Source organism: Berghia stephanieae, chromosome 12 (genome assembly GCF_034508935.2).
Source record: "Berghia stephanieae isolate SIO BIC M18660-M18661 chromosome 12, UCSD_Bste_1.3, whole genome shotgun sequence".
Classification (NCBI taxonomy): Eukaryota; Metazoa; Mollusca; class Gastropoda; order Nudibranchia; family Aeolidiidae; genus Berghia; species Berghia stephanieae.
The window spans coordinates 7,440,855-7,463,725 of record NC_088371.1 but is presented as its reverse complement, the minus strand read 5'-3'; the positions used below and the strand labels follow the sequence as shown (position 1 = coordinate 7,463,725).

The 22,871-nt window shown below is 37.8% G+C and overlaps 1 protein-coding gene across 8 annotated transcripts; it reads left to right on the top strand.

The window, feature by feature from the left end:
* The first annotated feature begins 217 nt into the window (after positions 1-217).
* Positions 218-18,438, top strand: LOC144958273 (peroxisomal membrane protein 11A-like). 8 transcript variants are annotated; one of them, XR_013642391.1, is made up of 7 exons: positions 219-336; positions 1,714-1,986; positions 5,445-5,566; positions 8,316-8,479; positions 9,850-10,011; positions 12,778-13,323; positions 17,143-18,438. XR_013642391.1 is itself a non-coding variant. In XM_078890138.1 (6 exons), exons 2-6 carry the CDS (start codon positions 1,922-1,924, stop codon positions 13,003-13,005), a joined length of 741 nt encoding a protein of 246 aa, XP_078746264.1. In that variant the 5' UTR covers positions 218-318; positions 1,714-1,921; the 3' UTR covers positions 13,006-14,996. The 8 variants fall into 8 exon arrangements, 6 of the variants coding, with proteins under 6 accessions (XP_078746264.1, XP_078746263.1, XP_078746267.1 ...); XR_013642390.1 differs by having other exon boundaries at positions 276-422; XM_078890138.1 differs by lacking the exon at positions 17,143-18,438 and having other exon boundaries at positions 218-318; positions 12,778-14,996.
* Positions 18,439-22,871: the final 4,433 nt, after the last annotated feature.

Below are 22,871 nucleotides of genomic sequence, written 5' to 3'. Positions count from 1 at the left end.
GAAAATTAAGAAATTTTTTGTTAAGGAAGTACAAAAAAAAAAAAAAAAAAAAAAAAAAAAAAAAATTAAGGAAGAAAGAAAGAAAATATGCCTAGAAAAGAGCTCGAATCCCTAACTCACCCTACCTGGATTACAGTTACGCTGTGCTAAGCAGCCGGCCACCTCGATTTCTCGCGCTAGATCAAACAGCCCGTGCCGTAAAATCTCTTCCGGTGGACTGAAAACACATCTGAAACACAACCGAAACTAAACTTGTCAACACAACACATCACAGTCGAGTCACAGTTAGCAGTTCGATCGAAGCACAAAATACATTGGGTCCAAAGTTTTGTTTTGGTTTGCTTTCTAGTTCCAGATAGATATATTTTATAGTTATAGTTACAGCTTAGGTAGATAGCTAATAATACCTCATCTACGTCTTGGTAGGTTTGTTTGCCATTGGTTTATAATTAAAATTAAAAGAAAAGGCATTTCTCGGAATCTTCCTAGAGAGAGAGATGATTTTTTTTGACCAGTAACAGTACAGTCAGTAACGAATTGGGAAGCCTTCCGAAAGCTCCCCAGGTCTAGATAGAATCTCTTTCAATTAGTATTTTCACCGTGGATCTTTTGATTGTCATTTTGTCATTATATGGATAGTCTCATTTTAAAAAACTTGATTCTAGATTTGTGAAAGTTTAAAATTTCCGAATATGACTATTTTTTAAAAATATATATTTTTTAAAGTATTGGAGTATTGGAAGGTAGTGCAAAGCAGTACTATGTTTTTTTTTTCTATTAGTAGGGTAAGCTCGAGGTCGGAGGATTTTTTAAATAAAAAAAATAAAAAAAGGATTAGTTATAGGTAAAGGACCTAGGGTTAAATAAAGGTACTCTAGATTATATTTTTTTCTTAGGGTTAGTTGAGGGAATGTTTGGTTGTGTCCCTCAGCACAATGTGCTTCCTTTGGAAGGCCTCTCTTAAGGTACTAAAAAAAATAGAGATCAGAGGCGCGGAGCCAGAGTAGGTTAAAATAGTAGGCTGGCTGAGAAGACCCGGAAAGATGCGCAAATTTCATAAATCGAGTTATATATGCAGTGGTGTAGACATCAACTATTACCACTTTGAATTTTCTTTCTATGTCTATTAGAACCCAAGTTATGATGTGTGAAAAATCTATATCTTCGATTTTGGCTCATATCTTGAATTGAAGCTTGCGGCATCTTCCCGGGTTTTCTCAGCCAGCCTCATATGTGAAGAAAAATGACAAAGGACAAAACTTTTCTTTAACTCTGAATATGAATATATAGACTTCTTGTTTACAAAGAAAATTCTTCTTTCATTTCAATTTCTATTACAAAAGCGATAGTCATGATGAGTTCAGAGTTTGACTGTCACAGGTACCTTGCCAGATAAATTTCGTTCAAAATGCCATGTCATGGATAGATGCCAAATGATCTAGACAAATGTCTCTGGGAATTTGTATTCAAAATCAGTAAAAAATTAAGTAACTTTTCAGCACAAAGAAAATAAGGAAAGATGCCACTTTTTAATTTTTTCTTTTTTATTCTTTAAATTGCCATTGTCCGTTTAACATTATAGAACGGGGATATAAACTCTGCCTCTATAGGTCTTATGGCTGTAAAGGATTAGATGTCTACCTTTGTCATTTCCATTAACACCAATCTGGACTGGAATTTCTTTTTTTTTTTTTTTTAATTGTTTCATTTTAGAACTCATTGATGGTGACATTGGCTGTTGGGTGTTTACAATGTCTGAGATGTTATTGATCAAATCACTAACATGACATGAAACATCTTGATTTATTGTGGAATAATTCAGGCACTATAAACTTCAGATCTGTATCAAGACTGACGATAAGGAAATTAATATTATTTCTCTGGTGATTTCTCCAAATTGTTGTTTGATCATCGGCTGAAGATGACGCTCTCCAAAGACATAATAAAGTTTAACTCTCACACTTCAGCTCGAGACAAAATATTCAGGTGAGAATAGCAGATGTGTACTGTGGCAATGCTTATTGATCTTTTCATTTCTATATATATATGTGTGTGGCTATGTCGTCTTGTGGTGTTACACTCGCTTTCTGATCAGAAGGTCCTGTGTTTGAGCCTCACTCAGGGCATAGTTGAGTCCTTGGAAAACTCTCTTTACTCACATCCTCTCACTGTACTCTGGTGTAAAATGAGTACCTGGGCGTCAATAACGTTGTCTCTGTTGGAAAAATTGTAATATATCGCCTAACAGGCGCCATGCCTCGTTCTACATGTTACGTGTTGCTGTTGGTCAGGGACCCTTTGTATAGCGCTTTGAGCATGTTTAGTGGATATTGCGCTATATAAAAGCTAAAGTCCTTGGAAAAGGCTCTTTACTCACATCCCTTTCACTGTACTCAGGTGTAAAATGAGTATCTGGATGAAAACACTGTTTTTTCTGTCTGAAAAATTGTAATATCACCTTACTGGCATCATGTCTCATCCTACATGTTACGTGTTGCTGTTGGTCTGGCACCCTTTGTAAAGTGATATGAGCATGTGTAGTGGATATTACGCTATATAAAAGCTCAAGTATTTTTTTTTTTTTTTTGTTGTTAAAAAAAAATAAAAAATATCAGTGTGGTGGGTTTTCCTCCGATCCGCGGAAATCCACGATTTAAATGTTGAGTAGGAATTTCCTCCTTTAAAAAAATGACAATTCTCTGAAACAAATGTACTGGCAGTGAGCGACTTGATGTTCGGTGAATCAAACAGCGCAGTTTGCCACTCTCCAGAAGTTAGCTAGAGTAAGTATCAATAGCTTATCATCACAATTGTTCCCAAAGTGGGAGTTCGTGCAGTAGAAATGAGGCTTAACCCTTTCCTTACCACCTACAGCAAAATCGTCACATTTCTTACGACACAATATACTTTTTTTGTTATTCAGATTTATCTTGTACATCGCAAACTTTGAAGAATGATCTTTGTTTAATTAATAAGAACATAAAGTGTTTTGTAGAGAGATTGTTTGAGTTTTAAAAATCCATTTTTCTGCTGGATAAGCCTGCCATTTTGGGAACATACTGGAAATTGTCGGTAAGGAGAGAGTTAATTAAAAAGTCAATCGTTCAACATTTTCCTCCTTTTTTCACATTTGTCACCTTCAGCACTGATTTAGTTTACTTCCAATTTTTCTTTTCTAAGTTTGGCTTGGGGGTTCCCGATAACTAAGTTGGTAGGGCACTCACTTTACACGCAAAGGGACTAAAATCGATCCCCGGTGCAGTCGAGATTTTTTCTGACCCACCCCCTGTCCACCCAGCAGTGATTGGGTAGCTGGGTTTGTAAGTTCTGGCAGAAAGTACTTTGCAATAGACCAGCGTCCTATCAAAAGGGTAGCAAGTAATTGCTATTGTCTGTTTCACGCTATTGATACCGGTAGAAACTCCGGCTCCTTGGGCCTCTTGGCTTTGAAGGACGACTCTTTAATTTTTGTTGTCTTTAATATTTCTCTTCTATCAGATATTCATAATTGTAATCTAATAACTTTGAATTTTAGTTCGAATTATATGTTACAGTGAATGACATAATCAGTCGGATGGTGAAAAGGTTTGAACTTAGATATTACCAAGTATAGTTAGAAGGTCAATTTTTATCAAAAATGAGTTCTTGTCATAAATGATTAAATTTTCAGGAAATATCAAAGCTTAATTTCACGTCTAAATATTTTTTACAGCTAGTCAACTTGAAAAAGTATGAAATTTGAGAAAAGTTGCTGGATACCTTTCCGATTGCTTATACATCTGACCATAACTTCATGAAAAATCACCCAATTTACTTCAAATAAAGATTAAAATGCTCTGGTGAGCATATTTTATCAGAAAATGAAAAAAATAATAAATGCAAATCCAAAATTTTTATCTTCCGACTTATTATGTCATGCACTGACACATATAATATTTAAATAAAAAGTATAGAATAAAGAGAAAGAAAATTACTGTGAAAATTCAAGTAGCACATCTCTGCTTTAAGTCAATGCCTCTTGTCGGTCTCAAATGTCTGTTATTTATCAAAATTAAAATTTTTTTTTTCTAGAATTGAGCTTTTATATAGGGCAATATCCACTAAATGTGCTCAAAGTACTTTACAAGGGCTCCCTGGCCAATAGCAACACTTAACATGTAGAACGAGACATGTTAGGCTATTTTACAATTTTTTTTTCAGGCATAGACAACGCTGTTAATGGTCCAGTACTCATTTTACACCTGAGTACGATGAGAGAATATGAGTAAAGAGGCTGTTCCAAGGACACAACTATGCGTCGAGTGAGGCTCTAACCCATAACCTTCTGATCTGAAAGCGAGTGTCATACCACAAGACCACATAGCCGCAAATGTGTTCTAGTGATAATGGATAAAGTCAACCTTGCTTTAAGTCCAACCAATCCTCCTGGTCTGGTTGTTTTTGCTTTATAGGGATTCCACTGTATATGTCTTATTTGATATAGATAGCATTTTACATTATAGGTTATTTAATGCTGATTTCTGTGCATTTTTAATGTCAATACTTTAATCCATCTCTTTTCTTTGCCACGCCTATTGTACACATATTATTATTATTATTATTATTATTATTATTATTATTATTATTATTATTATTATTATTATTATTATTATTATTATTATTATTATTATTATTATTATTTTTATTTTTATTATTATTTTTATTACTCAGGAGGGTTTGCTCTCCACATTTGTGCAAATTCAGAGATTGAAATTTTTTTCACCATGTGGCATACTCTGTGCAGCTATGTGGTCTTGTGATATGACACTTGCTTATGGATACAAAGGCCATAGGTTTGAGTACTTCTTTGAGTTTGAGCAGTGCATAGTTGAGTCCTTGGAAAAGGCTCTTCACTTACATTCTCTTACCGTATTCAGGTGTAAAATGAGTACCTGCCCGTTAACAACGTTGTCTCTGTCTGAAAAAAAAAATCTGTAATACCGACTAACAGTTATCATGTTTCAACATACATGTTAAGGGTTTCTGTTGTCCAGAGACCTTTGAGCATCTTTTTAAAGTGGATTTTGTGCTATAGAACTGCTCAAGTTTTTTTTGGTATGTTTTTTTTTTTCTTTGTCAGGCCACCGCACAAATATCTAGCAAGGTTGCCAATTTTCCGTATATTTACGGAATTCAGTATGTTATAAACCCTCAGTATGTTTTTCAATTACCTGCTAAACTGAAAAAAAAAAGTGACTACATAATGACTTTTTACTGGAGTTCAGCACTCAGAAATGGGTCACTCATTGTGTTTGTGTAAAAGTTCAGGAAGTTTTTGCCTCCTGAATTGGCAACCCTAATCTAGGAACACAACATAATTTTTATTGTTATAGACACTTCTGACAAATGTCTTTGTTGTGATAGATTCATTTTGGATTTCACCTCATCTTTTTTTAAATTATCAGGATTGTTCAGTACAGTTCCAGACTCACCTTGTGGCAGTTGACGCACGGATCAGGAAACATCACGGGAGATAACATTGATAAGTTGAGGAAATTGGAGGCTGCTCTGGGACTTTCAAGAAAATGTACGGTAATCGTTTTGTTGTCCAAAAGTTGACAAAGATTTTTAAAGTAAATAAAATGTTATGATGGTTTTCATCGGATCTGCGGAAATCCGTGATTTTGGCAGACCTGCCAACCAGTAAGATTAATCGTATTTTAGTACGATTTTTGGACCCCAAATACGCGGATACGATATTCGTGGATTTAATATGATTTTTTAAAAGATATGTGATGTGAATGATGTTGATGATACATTTGATGCATTGATACACATGTGTCGTACACCAACTAACTGTCGACTGTGTTTCTGAATGAATGATGCATCACATTTAATACTATAGTTATCATTTCAGTTGCTTATATGATGCCGGTTTTCACCAATATTTTTCTCATACATTTTTGAGGATTTGAGGAGTGAATGCTCAAAAAAAAAAAACAAACCAAAAAAAAAAAAAAAAAAAAAAAGAGGAGAGAGAGAGAGAGAGAGAGGAGAGAGAGAGAGAGAGAGAGAGGAGAGAGAGAGAGAGAGAGGAGAGAGAGAGAGAAAGAGGAGAGAGAGAGAGGAGAGAGAAGAAGAGAGAGAGAGGAGAGAGAGGAGAGAGGAGAGAGAGAGAGAGAGGAGAGAGAGAGAGAGAGAGAGAGAGAGAGATCATTAGATAACATATATGGAAAATATCTTGCCACTGTTGCAAAATGTCATGTATTGAATTGAAGACCACTCTCCCAAATATTATATCTCAAAACTTACTCATAACTGATTTACTGGGCTAGCAGATATCACCATCACAAGTTCATTTGGTACATCAACATCATCCCCACATCATCATCTCTTACCACCACCGTCATGGCATCACCACTTCTACAACCGCCATCACAGCATTGTCACTGCCACAACTACCACCACATCACTTCTACCACCACAGCCACCACAGTTTCATCATCATCACCACCACCACTAGAGCACCATCGCTACAATAACCACCACTTCTTCCACTGACACTAGCATCAATACTACGTACATTTGGGCCTTTTGGTCATTTCTTTGAGTGTTTCGAAAGCAATTTCCTTAGATATTGCAATTTCTAAGCCTTATGCTAATCTAAAATGGTCATTGAGTTTTAGTTTCTTGATAAATCGATAATTTTGTAATCACTAGAGATTGCTTGAATGATGATCAGAGTTTATTTTGATTTGGGTTTGGTGTTAGCTTTTATATAAATTTGTGTATAGTGCGCACTTTTTTTCCACTCACGCGGACAAAATACACTTTTTTTTGCTAAAAAATACACTTTTTAGGGTCATAGAATACACTTTTCATCCTGGGAAGGTTGGCAGGTCTGTTTTGGTGTCTGGGGAGGAATTTCCTCTTTTTGGAAAATGACATTTCCTCCAATCAAATGTACTGGCAGTGAGAGACTTGATAAAGAACTGAACATGTATGTATGAAAGGTGCCAAAGGTGACAAAGCAAGGAAGAAAAATACAAGAAAACAAAAAAAAAAACCATCCCAAAAAATCAGTCGACCTCGACTGGGGATCGAACTTCAGACCTTCTGATCACTGGTCAGACGTGCTACCCTTACATCACAGAGGCTCTCGACAGTTGGGACAATTTTAATACCTATAGTCCTCACAAGGAGAGACTTGATGTGTGGTGGGACTAATGGCAGACTGACCTAGAACTGCTATAGAAATACATATGCTTACCTGCCACCCCTTCCACTTTTGGCGGAATTATTCCTATTTTCACTCTTCCTTTCCGTTATTCCACCATTGTCTCTAACATTCCAATTTTCAAAAATGATGATAATGGTAAGAAGAAGAAAAGAAAAAGGAGGGGGGGGGGGGGGTTAAAAAGGTGATATTTTTAAAATGATTACCAAGAGATAGCTATGTAGGGAAATTATTTCCCCCCATTACCCCTTCCCCATTCCATTACCTAACACATCTGATATGAGAGAATACTGTTTTTATGTTTTTGGTGCAAAGTTGGTGGTCACTTTGATACAGAATTATTCATTAATAAGATTCCTATTTTTTGTTTCAAATTCCTATTTTCTGATGTTATGATTCCACTTTTGGAATATGAAGGGCTGGCAGGTCTGGATATGCCTCTGTGACTCAATAAATCTTGTTGAAAAGCAAAGTTTAGTTTCTTAGACTCTGTAGTTGGGACTTTGGAGCATTTTTGGACGGTGCTGAAGACAAATTATTTATTTCTTAGGCTATTTATTTTCCCTAAAAATACGAATTTTTGATACTTGAGCTTTTATATAACACAATATCCACTAAATGTGCTCAATGTGCTTTACAAAGGGTCCCTAGCAAACAGCATTACTTAACATGTAGAACGAGACATGATGCCTGTTAGACAATTTTACAATTTTTTTTTTCAGATAGAGGTAATGCTGTTAACGGACAGGTACTCATTTGAGTATGGTGAGAGAATGTGAGTAAAGAGCCTTTTTCAAGGACTCAATTATGCATCGTTCAGAGCAGAAATCAAACCCAGGACCTTCCAATCTGAAGGCGAGTGTTATACCACTAGACCACATAGCTGCACATAACATTTGATTTACGTGGGGTGAACACACACTTGAAAATGTTGTGGAGGAAAAAAAAAATCTCGACTGCACCGGGGATCGATCACGGTCCCTTTGCTTGTGAAGTGAGTACTCTACGAACTGAGCTATTGGGACCCCCTGCGACAATGGATCACAAAGCAATTTTTTGTATACTGCATTCATCAATTTCAGTGTTTCATCAATTTCAGTGTTCCGTATGGGGAATGTGATAGACTTTGTGCACAAGACGCTGGATGCTCTGTCGACTCCTAATTCAATGCTCAAGATCCTGGCTGTGGTCAGTCAGGCCTTCAAAGGACTCTGGCTGCTGATGGACCATCTGCTGTGGGTCAGAAAAGTAGAACTCATCAAGGTGAGACCGTTGTTGTTTATTTATGTCATTAGTGGAGGTGGTGAATAAAATATTATAAAAAAAAAAACAACAGTGAAAGCTCGTTATACTGCCATCTTTGGGACCAAGGCAAAATTGGCGGTATAGTGAGTATGACTGAATAATGAATTTGGTCAATGTTGTTCAGGACTCAATCAGTATTTGGAATCATTGTCTAAGTTCTATTTAGAAATCATACTTTTACTAACTAGGTCTAAATAGATATTATAATCCCCCCCCCCCCCCCCAAACAAAAAACAAAAAACAAAACCAAAACAAATAAACAAATTAAAAAAACACACATAAAAATGAAAAGAATGTAACAAATTTTTGTCATTGTGATCAAAATCTTGGAATACAATCTGGTTGATTAGCATTAGCGGGATTTCTTTTCTATTATTTTTATATAAAGCATTTTCGCTATTGAGTTGGTGGATGACGGATGGTTGATGGTGTTATAATGAGGTTTTTGACATTTTTTATATAGATACACAATTTTTTCCAGCCCTAAAGCTGGCGTTATAACAGGGAGCGATATAAAGAGGTTTGAGTGTATGCATAGTTATAGTTTTAAGGAAGATTTTTTTCCCTTGTAAATCATCTCTCTGTTATGGACTGATGTATTTTTTGTTTTGAATATATCATTGTTTGTAAACATTTGAATGTATTCCAATTAGTGAAGACCTGTGCTTGTGTCAGGATGAGACTTGGTGATCTCAAACTAAGTACACTGATAATGTGCTCTTGGAATCTACATGTTCCGTATTTGAACTAATTCCCCTTTGTCTTACATTTTCTAGTTTGCTTTAAATTGTTAAAGATAGAATATTTGACTATCTTATTTTCTTCTTTTTTTTACTGGCACTGAAATGACCTAAATGTGTTGCAAGCACTGTTACATCCTTAAAAACAAACAAAAAATCCAGTGGAGTGAAATTTTTGGCAAACTAGTCGCCTCCATTCTGGCAACATGCTCAAGCCTGCATTTCTATATACAAATATAGCTGTACTCTTGTGCAATATCCACTAAACGTGCTCAAAGCTCTTTACAATGGGTCCCTTGCTAAAAGAAACATTTAACATTTAGGAAGAGACATGACGCCTGTTTGGCGATAATACAATTGTTTAGGACAGAGACAATGCTGTTAACAGCCAGGTACTCATTTTAGTAGGGTAAGAGAATGTGAGTAAAGAGCCTTTTCCAAGGACTCAACTATGCACAGAGTGAGGCTGAACCAAGGACCTTCCGATCCGAAAACGAGTGTCATACCACAAGACCACATAGCCATCGTAATTATCCTTGAAGCAGATCAAATTTTGAGTAATCAAATTAAACAATGACAAATTTTTAGGTTGACTTGGCCTTCTGGACCAAGTGGTCTCTCCGTGCCTGGTTGGTTGCCCTGGTCAGTGCAAGCATCGCCGACACCATCAAGCTCAACATTTTACAGAGGAAGATGGACACGCATCAGAAAGAGCAAGGCAAGGGTCTGCCTCTCCCAAAACCACTCCAGGTGATTATCGATAATGATATGCATTTCTCATCGTGTTGATCTGGTTTAAGGTCAAAGAAGAAAAAAAAAAACAACAAAAAAAATGAGCTCCTATAGAGCGCAATATCCACTAAACATGCTCAAAGCATTTTACAAACTGTCCCTGAACAACAGCAGCATGTAACATGTAGATCGAGACATGGCTCTTGTTAGGTGATATTACAATTTTTTTTCGGACAGAGACAACGCAGTTAACAGCCAGGTCATCATTTTACACCTGAGTACAGTGAGAGAATGTGAGTAAAGAGCCTTTCCAAGGACTCAACTATGCGCCAAGCGAGGCTCGAACCCAGGATTTTCCGATCTGAAAGCAAGGGTCATACCACTAGACCACATAGCCACACAAGGTCAGAACGTGTGAGATGAAGAAAGTTGAGTCAAAATTCAAAATAATTGGAATCACATACCCAGAGCTACCTACTTGGAGTTATAAATAATAATGTGAAATTGAATGTAAGCTTCAATTTGATTACAAAAACAGATCAAATGAACGTTTTAGGTTTCCCCTTTATCAACAAAACAGGATGAATGAAACACTACAGATGAATGAGATAATGTGGTAGTGGTGTTGTTAAGATGAATAAAACAACGTTTTCATTCATCCTGATTTGTTGATGAAGGGGAAACCTGAAACGTTCATTTGATCTGTTTATGTAATTAAATTGAAGGTTACGTTCAATTTCACATTATAATTTATTTCTTCGCGCCTCGAGCAGCAACATTTACATTACTTGGAGTTAGAAAAATTTGTGGTTTCCAAGGGAAAGAAATAAAAAGTCCCTTTAGATAACTTGAGAAATAAACAATTTGCTCTCAGCGTGGTCCAAAAATGCTCCAAAGTCCTGATTCTGAGAGACTAAGTGTTCATTTTCAACAAGATTAATTGAGTCAAAGAGGCTTACTTGCAGTGTCTGTAGCTGGAGCCAAAAATTCGTATTTCTACAAATTTTTCATAGTATGTAGGAAGCAGGTCTGCAGATCTGGTGACAATTACAGACTTACAGAAATAGAAGAAATATTACGGATTTTGATTTCACAGCTATTTTGTTGCAGTGTTAGGGAACATCATTTTTTTTTCTCTCCTTAAGTTACTGCAATTTTAAGAATAAAAATGCATTCTCTTAATATTTACTTTAAGTACCAAACGCTACCACTCAGTTCCATGCCCATGATAGCTAAGTCAATCACTAACCCGTAATTTTGGTCGTCTACCACAAAATTTATTTGACATATAAAAGTTGGTATGTAACATTTTTTAAATGGTTAAGTTTTGTAGTATCATCAATTGGGGTATCTTTGCCTCAAGGGGAAACTTTGCCGCTGTGAATTTGGAGCATTTTGAACCATCTCAGCTTTGTTGTAGTTATTGTACCTGTTGAAAGACTGGAATTTTTATCAAAGGAAATAATTGACATAAAACTGAACAATCTCTTAAAACTAAATCTGAATAAGAAAAATACTGTTTGTATCATAAGGGATGTGATGATTGTTAAAACCCGCCTCCCCTCTCTCTTCCCCCCCCCCCCCCCCCCCCCAAAAAAAAAACAAACAAACAAACAAACAAACAAACAAACCAACACAACTTGAGCTTTTATATTGTGCAATATCCACTAAACATATTCAAAGTGCTTTACAAAGGGTCCCTGACCAACAGCAACACGAAACATTTAGGACGAGACATGACGCCTGTTAGGAGATATTACAATTTTTTTCAGACAGAGACAACGCTGTCAACGGACAGGTACTCATTTTACACCTGAATACTGTGTGAGAATGTAGTCGTAAAGAGCCTTTTCCAAGGACTCAACTATGTGCCGAGGAAAGCTCGAACCCAGGACCTTCTGATCTGAAAGCAAGTGTCATACCACTAGACCACATAACCGCACGGTAAGGAGAGGTTTAAGATACAAACTCTCCACAATAAAGGCATTTGATTTAACTCAAATTTTTACACATGTAAAGATTAGAATTTAATTTTAAGTTTGCTGTGCTCTAGTGTATGACACTCGCCTTCAGGCTGAAAGGTCCAGGGTTCGAGTCCCGCTTATTTCAGCGCATAGTTGACTCCTTGGGAAAGGCTCTTTACTCAAATTCTCTCACTGTACACATGTGCAAAAGAAGTACCTGGCCATAAAGAGCTTTGTGTCTGTTGAAAAAAAAAAGAAAATGTAATATCGCCTAACAGGTGTCATATCTCGTTCTACTTGTTAAGTGTTGTCGTTGGATAGGTACTCCATTTAAAGCGCTTTGAGCACATTGAGTGGATAATGCGCTATATAAATGCTTGATTTTAGTGTTGCTGTTGGCTAAAGTCCTCTTATAAAAAAAAATTGAGCTTTTATATAGCGCAATATCCACTAAATGTGCTCAAAACGCTTTACAAGGGGTCCCTGGACAACAGCAACATTTAACATGTAGGACGGGACATGATGCCTGTTAGGCGATATTACAATTTTTCGGACAGACACAACGCTGTCAACGGACAGGTACTCATTTTACACCTGAATACTGTGTGAGAATGTGAGTCGTAAAGAGCCTTTTCCAAGGACTCAACTATGCACCGAGTGCGAGGCTGGAACCCAAGACCTTCCGATCCTAAAGCGAGTGTCATAGCACTAGACCACATAGCCACACTAAAGTGATTTGGGCATGTTGTTGTTGTGCTATATAAATGTTCAAGCTTTTTAAAAAATTTAAAATTTAAAACAAATTTATTGTTGTCTGCAGGTTGAGTTACACACAGCACGGATGAATTTCTGGCGCGACTTCTGCGACATGTTCATCCCTCTAGGGGGTTTGGGCTATGTCAGTCCAGGTATCGGAGCCTTGTGCGGCACCGTGTCGTCCTTCATCGGGTTTGGGCAGGAGTGGGAGAAACACATTTCACCTTTCCAGCCATCGTCAACATCACCTCCGTCTTCAGATCAAACTGGACAGAAAGTGAAATTTTCATGATGTCAAAGATTGCCTTTTTAAAAAAAGTTATTTTCAGATGCCGCACCATGGAATTGACCTCCCATAGTTTGGCAGGAAGGTCGCTTACTGTGTCTTCTATCCCCCTGTATCTGTTTTCCAACATGCTTTCTTTCTTTGTCTTGGAATGAGATTACTTGGTTTTGTCCTGGTCCTGGCCAGATGCCCTGGCTGGGAGGGAAACAGTCAAATGTATAGTTAGTTTTGGGAGATGATATTTTTTTCCTTGTAAATAATCTCGCTGTTATGCACTGTTTCATGTTTTCTTTATATTATATATGATTTGTAAAACATTAAATTGTATTCCTCTTTGTGGGGACATGTGCTTGTGTCCGGATGAGACTTTTAGTGATCTCAAACTAAGTACTTTGATAGTGTGCTCTTGGAATCTACATCTATTTCTTATTTGACCAATTCTCCTTTGTCTTACCTTTTCTTTTGTGCTTTAATTGTAATTCTAGAACTTTTTACTATCCCATTTTTTTTCCTTTTTACTGGCGCTGATATGACCTTAACTCACTCAATCCTAGAGACTTGTGCTACTTTTAAATATTGGAAAAAAATGTATTAAAAATGAGCATGTGCATAGATAGTTTTATTCAACTCTCATTAATATGTAAAATCTAAATACATTAACTTTGATACTACGCCTATAATTTGTCTCAGAAAAATGTAATATATAGGCATGGGGTAAAAGTAACCTGGGTAAACTACGGATATAGTCGGTGTTAAGGTTGAGAGAGTTAATATGTTGCAAGCGCTGTAAAACCCTTAAAAACAAAAACAGACAAACTTCCAAGGAGATTGGAACCAGTTTTTTTTTGGACATCACACTTTTGTTCCCTGTTGTAATTCTATTCGCTGTTTCATCTAGACACAGTGCTCTTGGAAATGTTGAATCAACACAAATGTCTTTGTTTTCATTCATTCCAATGCCAAAATGATGTATCGTTGGTTACAAGGACAAGCTGGTGGTCCCACATTCTACGTGGACAAAAACTGATTTCACACAGCTCTTTGTTATTGTTATTGTTTTTAGTCAGAGCTATTTAAATTATTAATTCTCTCTAAATTATATCAATCAGACAATAGCCGTTCAAGGTTTTATGTGTTTAACTTGAGATTTTATATATAGTGCAATATCCACTAAATATGCTCAAAGTGCTTTACAAAGGGTCCCTGACCAACAGCAACATGTAACATGTAGAGCGAGACATGTGTTGATACGTTCCGTTATCCCGGCTAGTGGATGTGAGTATTTTAACTAAATGCATAGCATCAATAAAAAAAGGTCTCCCAAACGTTAGTTGTCGTCGAGATCTTTTTTTCTGACTCCTCCTGTTCACCCAGCAATGATTGCGTAGATGGGTCTGTTAGATCTGGTGGAAAGTACTTTGCGATAGACTAGCATCCTATCCAAGAGGTAGCAAGCAGTTGTTATTGTCCCTTTCAGGGTACAAACTCCAGCTCCATGGGCCTTGTGGCCCTGAAGGATACTTTTTTTGTTGTTGCTATATATTGGTCATTGTAATGGTAGTAGACTTAAATTTCAGCCTTTGGCCTGAGCCTCAACGCGCATTCACAGTAAGTTCTAATACATTGAATATACGACGCGATATCTACACACCATAGGAGTTGATGAAAGGAATGAAAAATGTAGCTATTACACGCTACAAGAAAAGTACATGTTTGCATGAGTACACACACACACACACACACACACACACACAGACACACACACACACTGTTGTGTATTGTAGTTATTGTATGTTGACATGTCTGTGTTGACAATGGAAGTGAGAGGTGAGGAATGAAAGTGCTTTGCGCAGGAGCGAGATGTGAAATTGAAGTAACACAGATGAGACAGACTAAAGACGATGATTTGTTCTTTATGTAATGTAGTCTTTAATGGTTGATTATTGATATTTGTATGGAAGATACAACACACATACACACACACACACACACACACACATTTTTACAACTTAAAAAGAGCATCAAAACACACACACACAAGTGAAGAGCAAGTGAATATAATATGTTACAGTGAATGACATAATCAGTCGGATGGTGAAAAGGTTTGCACTGAGATATTGCCAAGTTTAGTTAGAAGGTCAATTTTTAAAATAAAAAATGAGTTCTTGTCATAAATGATAAAATCAACCCTTTTTGTACATCTTCGTGAAATATCAAAGCTTAATTTCACCTCGAAATATTTTTTACAGTTTGTCAAGTTCCCATACATCTGACCATAACTTCATGAAAAATCACCCAATTTACTTCAAATAAAGATTAAAATGCTCTGGTGAGCATATTCTTTCAGAAAATGCCAAATATTGCAAATACAAAATTTTCACCTTCTGACTGATTATGTCATGCACTGATGGCACATATCAGTATCAGCTTTGACTGGTGCTGGGATAGCCTGCTTGTCGTTCTAAACCATCCTATGCAATATAAATGTGATATTGATTACCGTACTTGGGAGACATTTTAAATGGTCCCGTTGTTCTTTTCATTTATGGATGTGTACATACTAATGAGAAATATAAGGCTGGGTGGGGTTCCTGACCTTCCATAGTGGGCAGGATAGCACTTACTGTGTCTTCTTTCCCCTTATATCTGTTTTCCAATTTGCTTTCTGTCTTTGTTGTTGAATAAGATTACTTGGTTTTGCCCTGGGCTTGGCCGTAGAGCTTGGCTGGGAGGGAAACAGTCAAATTCAAGTGCATAGTTATTGTTTTGGGAGATGATATTTTTTTCCCTTGTAAATCATCTCTGTTATGTATTTGTTATTTTGAATGTATAATGTAAGCATTTGAGTGTATTCCTCTTAGTGGGATCTTGCGCTGGTGTCTGAGTGAGACATTTAGGTGATCTCAAACTAAGTGCATTGATAATGTGCTCTTGGAATCTACATCTGTTCCCTATTTGAACCATTCCCCTCTGTCTTACCTTTTTCTCAAGCCCTTTTAATTGTACATCTAAAATATTCTCACTATCTAATTTTCTTCATTTTTACTGGCGCTGATATGACCTAAATGTGTTGCAAGCGCCGTAAAACCCTTAAAAACAAACGAACAAACAAACAATAGAGATATAAGGGCATGGAGAAGTGCCAGGTGCTGGAATGAGATCCTTTTCTCATTACGGACCCTCTTTCTGGAATGCCTTACAATAGAGCATTCGTGAAAAAGAATCATTGTCTATTTTTAAACTTTCGCTTAAAAGTTATCAATTTAGTAGATGATATGAGAAGCAAGATAGGCTTCTGGCTTGAGTTGTTTTGTCTGTGTGTATATGTGAGTGCTTGTATGTGCGTGCTTGCATGTGTGAATGAGTATGTTTCAGCCAAAGTAATTTGTAATTTAAGCATTTAGATTCTCATGTCTTGGAGTTATAGCGATATATAAGTGTTCAGCATTATTATTATTATTATTATTATTATTATTATTATTATTATTATTATTATTATTATTATTATTATTATTATTATCATTATCATCATTATTATCATCATCATCATCATCATCATTATTTTTTATTATTATTATTATTATTATTATTATTATTATTTATTATTATATTATTATTATTATTATTATTATTATTATTATTATTATTATTATTATTATTATTATTATTATCATTATTATTATTATTATTATTATTATTATTATTATTATTATTATTATTATTATTATTATTATTATTATGTTATTATTACTATTATCATTATTATCATTGTCATTATTATTAATATTATCTTATTATTATTATTATTATTATATTATTATTATTATATTATTATATTATTATTATTATTATTATATTATTAGATGAAAACAGAGAACTGGGTGGAGATCCTGACCTCCCATAGCGGGCAGGGAGGTACATACTGTGTCTTCTATCCCCTTATATCTGTTATCCAACATGCTTTCTGTCTTTGTCTCGGAATGAGATTACTTGGTTTTGTCCTGGCACTGGCCGGAATCCTAGCTGGGAGGGAAACAGTCAAATGCAGTAATTGTTTTGGGAGATGATATTTTTTTCCTTGTAAATTATCTCTCTGTTATGTATTATTATTTTTATTTTGAATGTATAATGTAAGCATTTGAGTGTGTTCCTCTTTGTTGGATTTTGTGCTTGTGTCTGGATGAGACTTGTAGGTGATTTCAAACTAAGTACATTGGTGGTATGCTCTTGGAATCTACATCTGATCCCTATTTGTTCTCAATTCCCCTTTGTCTTACTTTTTCTTGGGTGCTTTAATTGTAATTCTAGAACTTTTTACTATCCCATTTTCTTCCTTTTTACTGGCGCTGATATAACCTAAATGTGCTGCAAGCGCCGTAAAACCCTTAAAAACAAAAAACAAAAACAAAACGAAAACAGAGAAATATATCTGGGTGCCAAAGCCAACTTGGGATCCAAACTGACACGGCACTCTCCATACCCCATACGGCACTCCCTACACCCAACACAACAGCCTCCATACCCAACACAGCACCCTCCATACCCAATGCGACACCCTCCACACCCAATGCGACACCCTCCACACCCAACACAACACTCTCCATACCCAACACAACACTCCATACTCAACCCGACACTCTCCATACCCAACACAACACTCTCCATACCCAACACAACACTCCATACTCAACACGACACTCTCCATACCCAACACACTCCATACCCAACACAACACTCTCCATACCCAACATGACACTCCATACTCAACACGACACCCTCCATACCCAACACAACACCCTCCACACCCAACACGACACTCTCCATACCCAACACTACACTGTCCATACCCAACACGACACCCTCCACACCCAACACTACACTCTCCATACCCAACACTACACTGTCCATACCCAACACAAAACTCCACACACCCAACACGACACCCTCCATACCCAACACGACACCCTCCATACCCAACACGACACCCTCCATACCCAACACTACACTGTCCAGACCCAACACGACACCCTCCACACCCAACACTACACTCTCCATACCCAACACTACACTCTCCATACCCAACACAAAACTCCACACACCCAACATGACACCCTCCACACCCAACACTACACTCTCCATACCCAACACTACACTCTCCATACCCAACACAAAACTCCACACACCCAACACGACACCCTCCACACCCAACACTACACTCTCCATACCCAACACTACACTGTCCATACCCAACACAAAACTCCACACACCCAACACGACACCCTCCATACCCAACACGACACTCTCCATACCCAACATGACGCTCTACATACCCAACAGGCCCCTCCCCGCACCCAATGTTTCTCATCTTTATTGATACAAGTGCCTGCTTTCCATTTTGTCAGAATTTTATGAATAAAACCCAATATTACAGTTATTCCATGCGCGTCTTATTTGTTTACATGTTTGGCTTGTTTCAGAGTGAATTTGCTCACTAATTGAAAGTTCACGGGGTCAGTCAGTAATCACGGAAATTTGAATAAGAAAACTGTTGGTTGTATCGTAACACATGTGACGATTTTCCTGAAGTTGATAAGGAGAGGGTTAAAAACAAACACCTCTACCAACTAAGTCATCGTGACCCCTAGGAAAATATTTGAGCTTTTTTATATTTATAGGGCAATATCCACCAAGCATGCTCAAAGTGTTTTACAAAGGGTCCCTAGCTAAAAGCAATGCTTAACATGCAAAACAAGACATGCTATTGCAATTTTTTTTGGGACAGAGACAATGCTGTTTACGGCCATTTATCATTTTACACCTTAGTATGGTGAGAGAATGCGAGTAAATAGTCTTTTCCAAGGACTCAACTCTGCGCAGAGCGAGGCTCAAACCGTAGCCTTCGTTAAGATATAGCCTGACACTGAAACCCAAAAAGACTGGCATTTTGACGTCATTATTTGGTTTTTGCACCCCCGAGTGAGTTGTCGTTAGTAGTACTCATGGAAACAAGTTGTCCCATTGGTTGAACTATTGAATACAACTCACGATTTGTTTTCTTTTGTGGCCAAAGACTGTTTGGTCAGTGTCAGGCTATAAGTTAACGATGGCTACTCTCGAACCCAGGACCTTCCGATCTGAAGTGTCGCACCACTAGACCACATGCTATAAAATCTCCGGCCTCTACCGTGGCTTTGATTCCTTCAACCATTTATTCCGAATGAGGGAAAGTCGTCCTACGCTGAGTTACACAGTTACACGTGTATTTTTTTTCCTTCCCTTCTGAATGCTGTGTTAAAAACTCTTTCTATGACAGGGGCGACAACTAAGGTTTGACTCATTGTGTTCGATTTTCATGGGTAGTGACCCTTTGGCCTTGTGTTTGGGATTGGGGTCACGAAGGGAAACGAAGACCGTTGGGACTTTTTTCTTCTGCCTTTTTATAATGTGCCCATTGTTGTTATGGAAAACCTGTCAAGCCAACGTGTACTTATTTTCAGGTCTGATAACCAAAATTGTTAGAGGGCCCATTGTTGTAATGGAAACTCTCTCAGAATTAAAAATTCACCCCACACACCGGAGCATACTCAATGTCTCAATCGTTTCTATGTTATATGTTTGTGTTGAGAATATTGGCTATTAAGCTTAACTGCTGGTCAAAATTATTCGCGATGGTGGTGTACGAACGAATCGGCGGTCTCAAGAAGTGGGTGAGAGAGGGATCTAGTAATGACTTTGAGTTTGAAACGAATATTTTTGTGTTCGTGGATAGCTCACACGGTAGAGCCACGCTCTCACCTGCCAGGCGGAGTTGTCGTACCAATAAGGTCGCAGGTTCAAACCCCACCACCGCCGCGAAAAATTTTTTATTCTCTATTGTCTTCTGGCACTTTTCTATTCACTTCATATCTTGTTGTTACCAACATAAGTGCCTGCTCCACTCACTTTTCTGAATTAAAAATTCACCCCACACACCGGAGCATACTCAATGTCTCAATCGTTTCTATGTTATATGTTTGTGTTGAGAATATTGGCTATTAAGCTTAACTGCTGGTCAAAATTATTCGCGATGGTGGGTGTACGAACGAATCGGCGGTCTCAAGAAGTGGGTGAGAGAGGGATCTAGTAATGACTTTGAGTTTGAAACGAATATTTTTGTGTTCGTGGATAGCTCACACGGTAGAGCCACGCTCTCACCTGCCAGGCGGAGTTGTCGTACCAATAAGGTCGCAGGTTCAAACCCCACCACCGCCGCGAAAAATTTTTTATTCTCTATTGTCTTCTGGCACTTTTCTATTCACTTCATATCTTGTTGTTACCAACATAAGTGCCTGCTCCACTCACTTTTCTGAATTAAAAATTCACCCCACACACGGAGCATACTCAATGTCTCAATCGTTTCTATGTTATATGTTTGTGTTGAGAATATTGGCTATTAAGCTTAACTGCTGGTCAAAATTATTCGCGATGGTGGTGTACGAACGAATCGGCGGTCTCAAGAAGTGGGTGAGAGAGGGATCTAGTAATGACTTTGAGTTTGAAACGAATATTTTTGTGTTCGTGGATAGCTCACACGGTAGAGCCACGCTCTCACCTGCCAGGCGGAGTTGTCGTACCAATAAGGTCGCAGGTTCAAACCCCACCACCGCCGCGAAAAATTTTTTATTCTCTATTGTCTTCTGGCACTTTTCTATTCACTTCATATCTTGTTGTTACCAACATAAGTGCCTGCTCCACTCACTTTTCTGAATTAAAAATTCACCCCACACACCGGAGCATACTCAATGTCTCAATCGTTTCTATGTTATATGTTTGTGTTGAGAATATTGGCTATTAAGCTTAACTGCTGGTCAAAATTATTCGCGATGGTGGTGTACGAACGAATCGGCGGTCTCAAGAAGTGGGTGAGAGAGGGATCTAGTAATGACTTTGAGTTTGAAACGAATATTTTTGTGTTCGTGGATAGCTCACACGGTAGAGCCACGCTCTCACCTGCCAGGCGGAGTTGTCGTACCAATAAGGTCGCAGGTTCAAACCCCACCACCGCCGCGAAAAATTTTTTATTCTCTATTGTCTTCTGGCACTTTTCTATTCACTTCATATCTTGTTGTTACCAACATAAGTGCCTGCTCCACTCACTTTTCTGAATTAAAAATTCACCCCACACACCGGAGCATACTCAATGTCTCAATCGTTTCTATGTTATATGTTTGTGTTGAGAATATTGGCTATTAAGCTTAACTGCTGGTCAAAATTATTCGCGATGGTGGTGTACGAACGAATCGGCGGTCTCAAGAAGTGGGTGAGAGAGGGATCTAGTAATGACTTTGAGTTTGAAACGAATATTTTTGTGTTCGTGGATAGCTCACACGGTAGAGCCACGCTCTCACCTGCCAGGCGGAGTTGTCGTACCAATAAGGTCGCAGGTTCAAACCCCACCACCGCCGCGAAAAATTTTTTATTCTCTATTGTCTTCTGGCACTTTTCTATTCACTTCATATCTTGTTGTTACCAACATAAGTGCCTGCTCCACTCACTTTTCTGAATTAAAAATTCACCCCACACACCGGAGCATACTCAATGTCTCAATCGTTTCTATGTTATATGTTTGTGTTGAGAATATTGGCTATTAAGCTTAACTGCTGGTCAAAATTATTCGCGATGGTGGTGTACGAACGAATCGGCGGTCTCAAGAAGTGGGTGAGAGAGGGATCTAGTAATGACTTTGAGTTTGAAACGAATATTTTTGTGTTCGTGGATAGCTCACACGGTAGAGCCACGCTCTCACCTGCCAGGCGGAGTTGTCGTACCAATAAGGTCGCAGGTTCAAACCCACCACCGCCGCGAAAAAAATTTTTTATTCTCTATTGTCTTCTGGCACTTTTCTATTCACTTCATATCTTGTTGTTACCAACATAAGTGCCTGCTCCACTCACTTTTCTGAATTAAAAATTCACCCCACACACCGGAGCATACTCAATGTCTCAATCGTTTCTATGTTATATGTTTGTGTTGAGAATATTGGCTATTAAGCTTAACTGCTGGTCAAAATTATTCGCGATGGTGGTGTACGAACGAATCGGCGGTCTCAAGAAGTGGGTGAGAGAGGGATCTAGTAATGACTTTGAGTTTGAAACGAATATTTTTGTGTTCGTGGATAGCTCACACGGTAGAGCCACGCTCTCACCTGCCAGGCGGAGTTGTCGTACCAATAAGGTCGCAGGTTCAAACCCCACCACCGCCGCGAAAAATTTTTTATTCTCTATTGTCTTCTGGCACTTTTCTATTCACTTCATATCTTGTTGTTACCAACATAAGTGCCTGCTCCACTCACTTTTCTGAATTAAAAATTCACCCCACACACCGGAGCATACTCAATGTCTCAATCGTTTCTATGTTATATGTTTGTGTTGAGAATATTGGCTATTAAGCTTAACTGCTGGTCAAAATTATTCGCGATGGTGGTGTACGAACGAATCGGCGGTCTCAAGAAGTGGGTGAGAGAGGGATCTAGTAATGACTTTGAGTTTGAAACGAATATTTTTGTGTTCGTGGATAGCTCACACGGTAGAGCCACGCTCTCACCTGCCAGGCGGAGTTGTCGTACCAATAAGGTCGCAGGTTCAAACCCCACCACCGCCGCGAAAAATTTTTATTCTCTATTGTCTTCTGGCACTTTTCTATTCACTTCATATCTTGTTGTAAACTCTCTCAAACCAACACAAAATATTCTCTATTACAACAATGTTAAATCAGGCCCATCACTGCGTTCGGTTATCAGACCTGAAAATATGTGCACTTCGTAGATTGAGATCGAAGCTGTCGTGAGTGGAAGGCAGACAGCTACTGTTTTGACTGTCATCTGCATTTTTTGC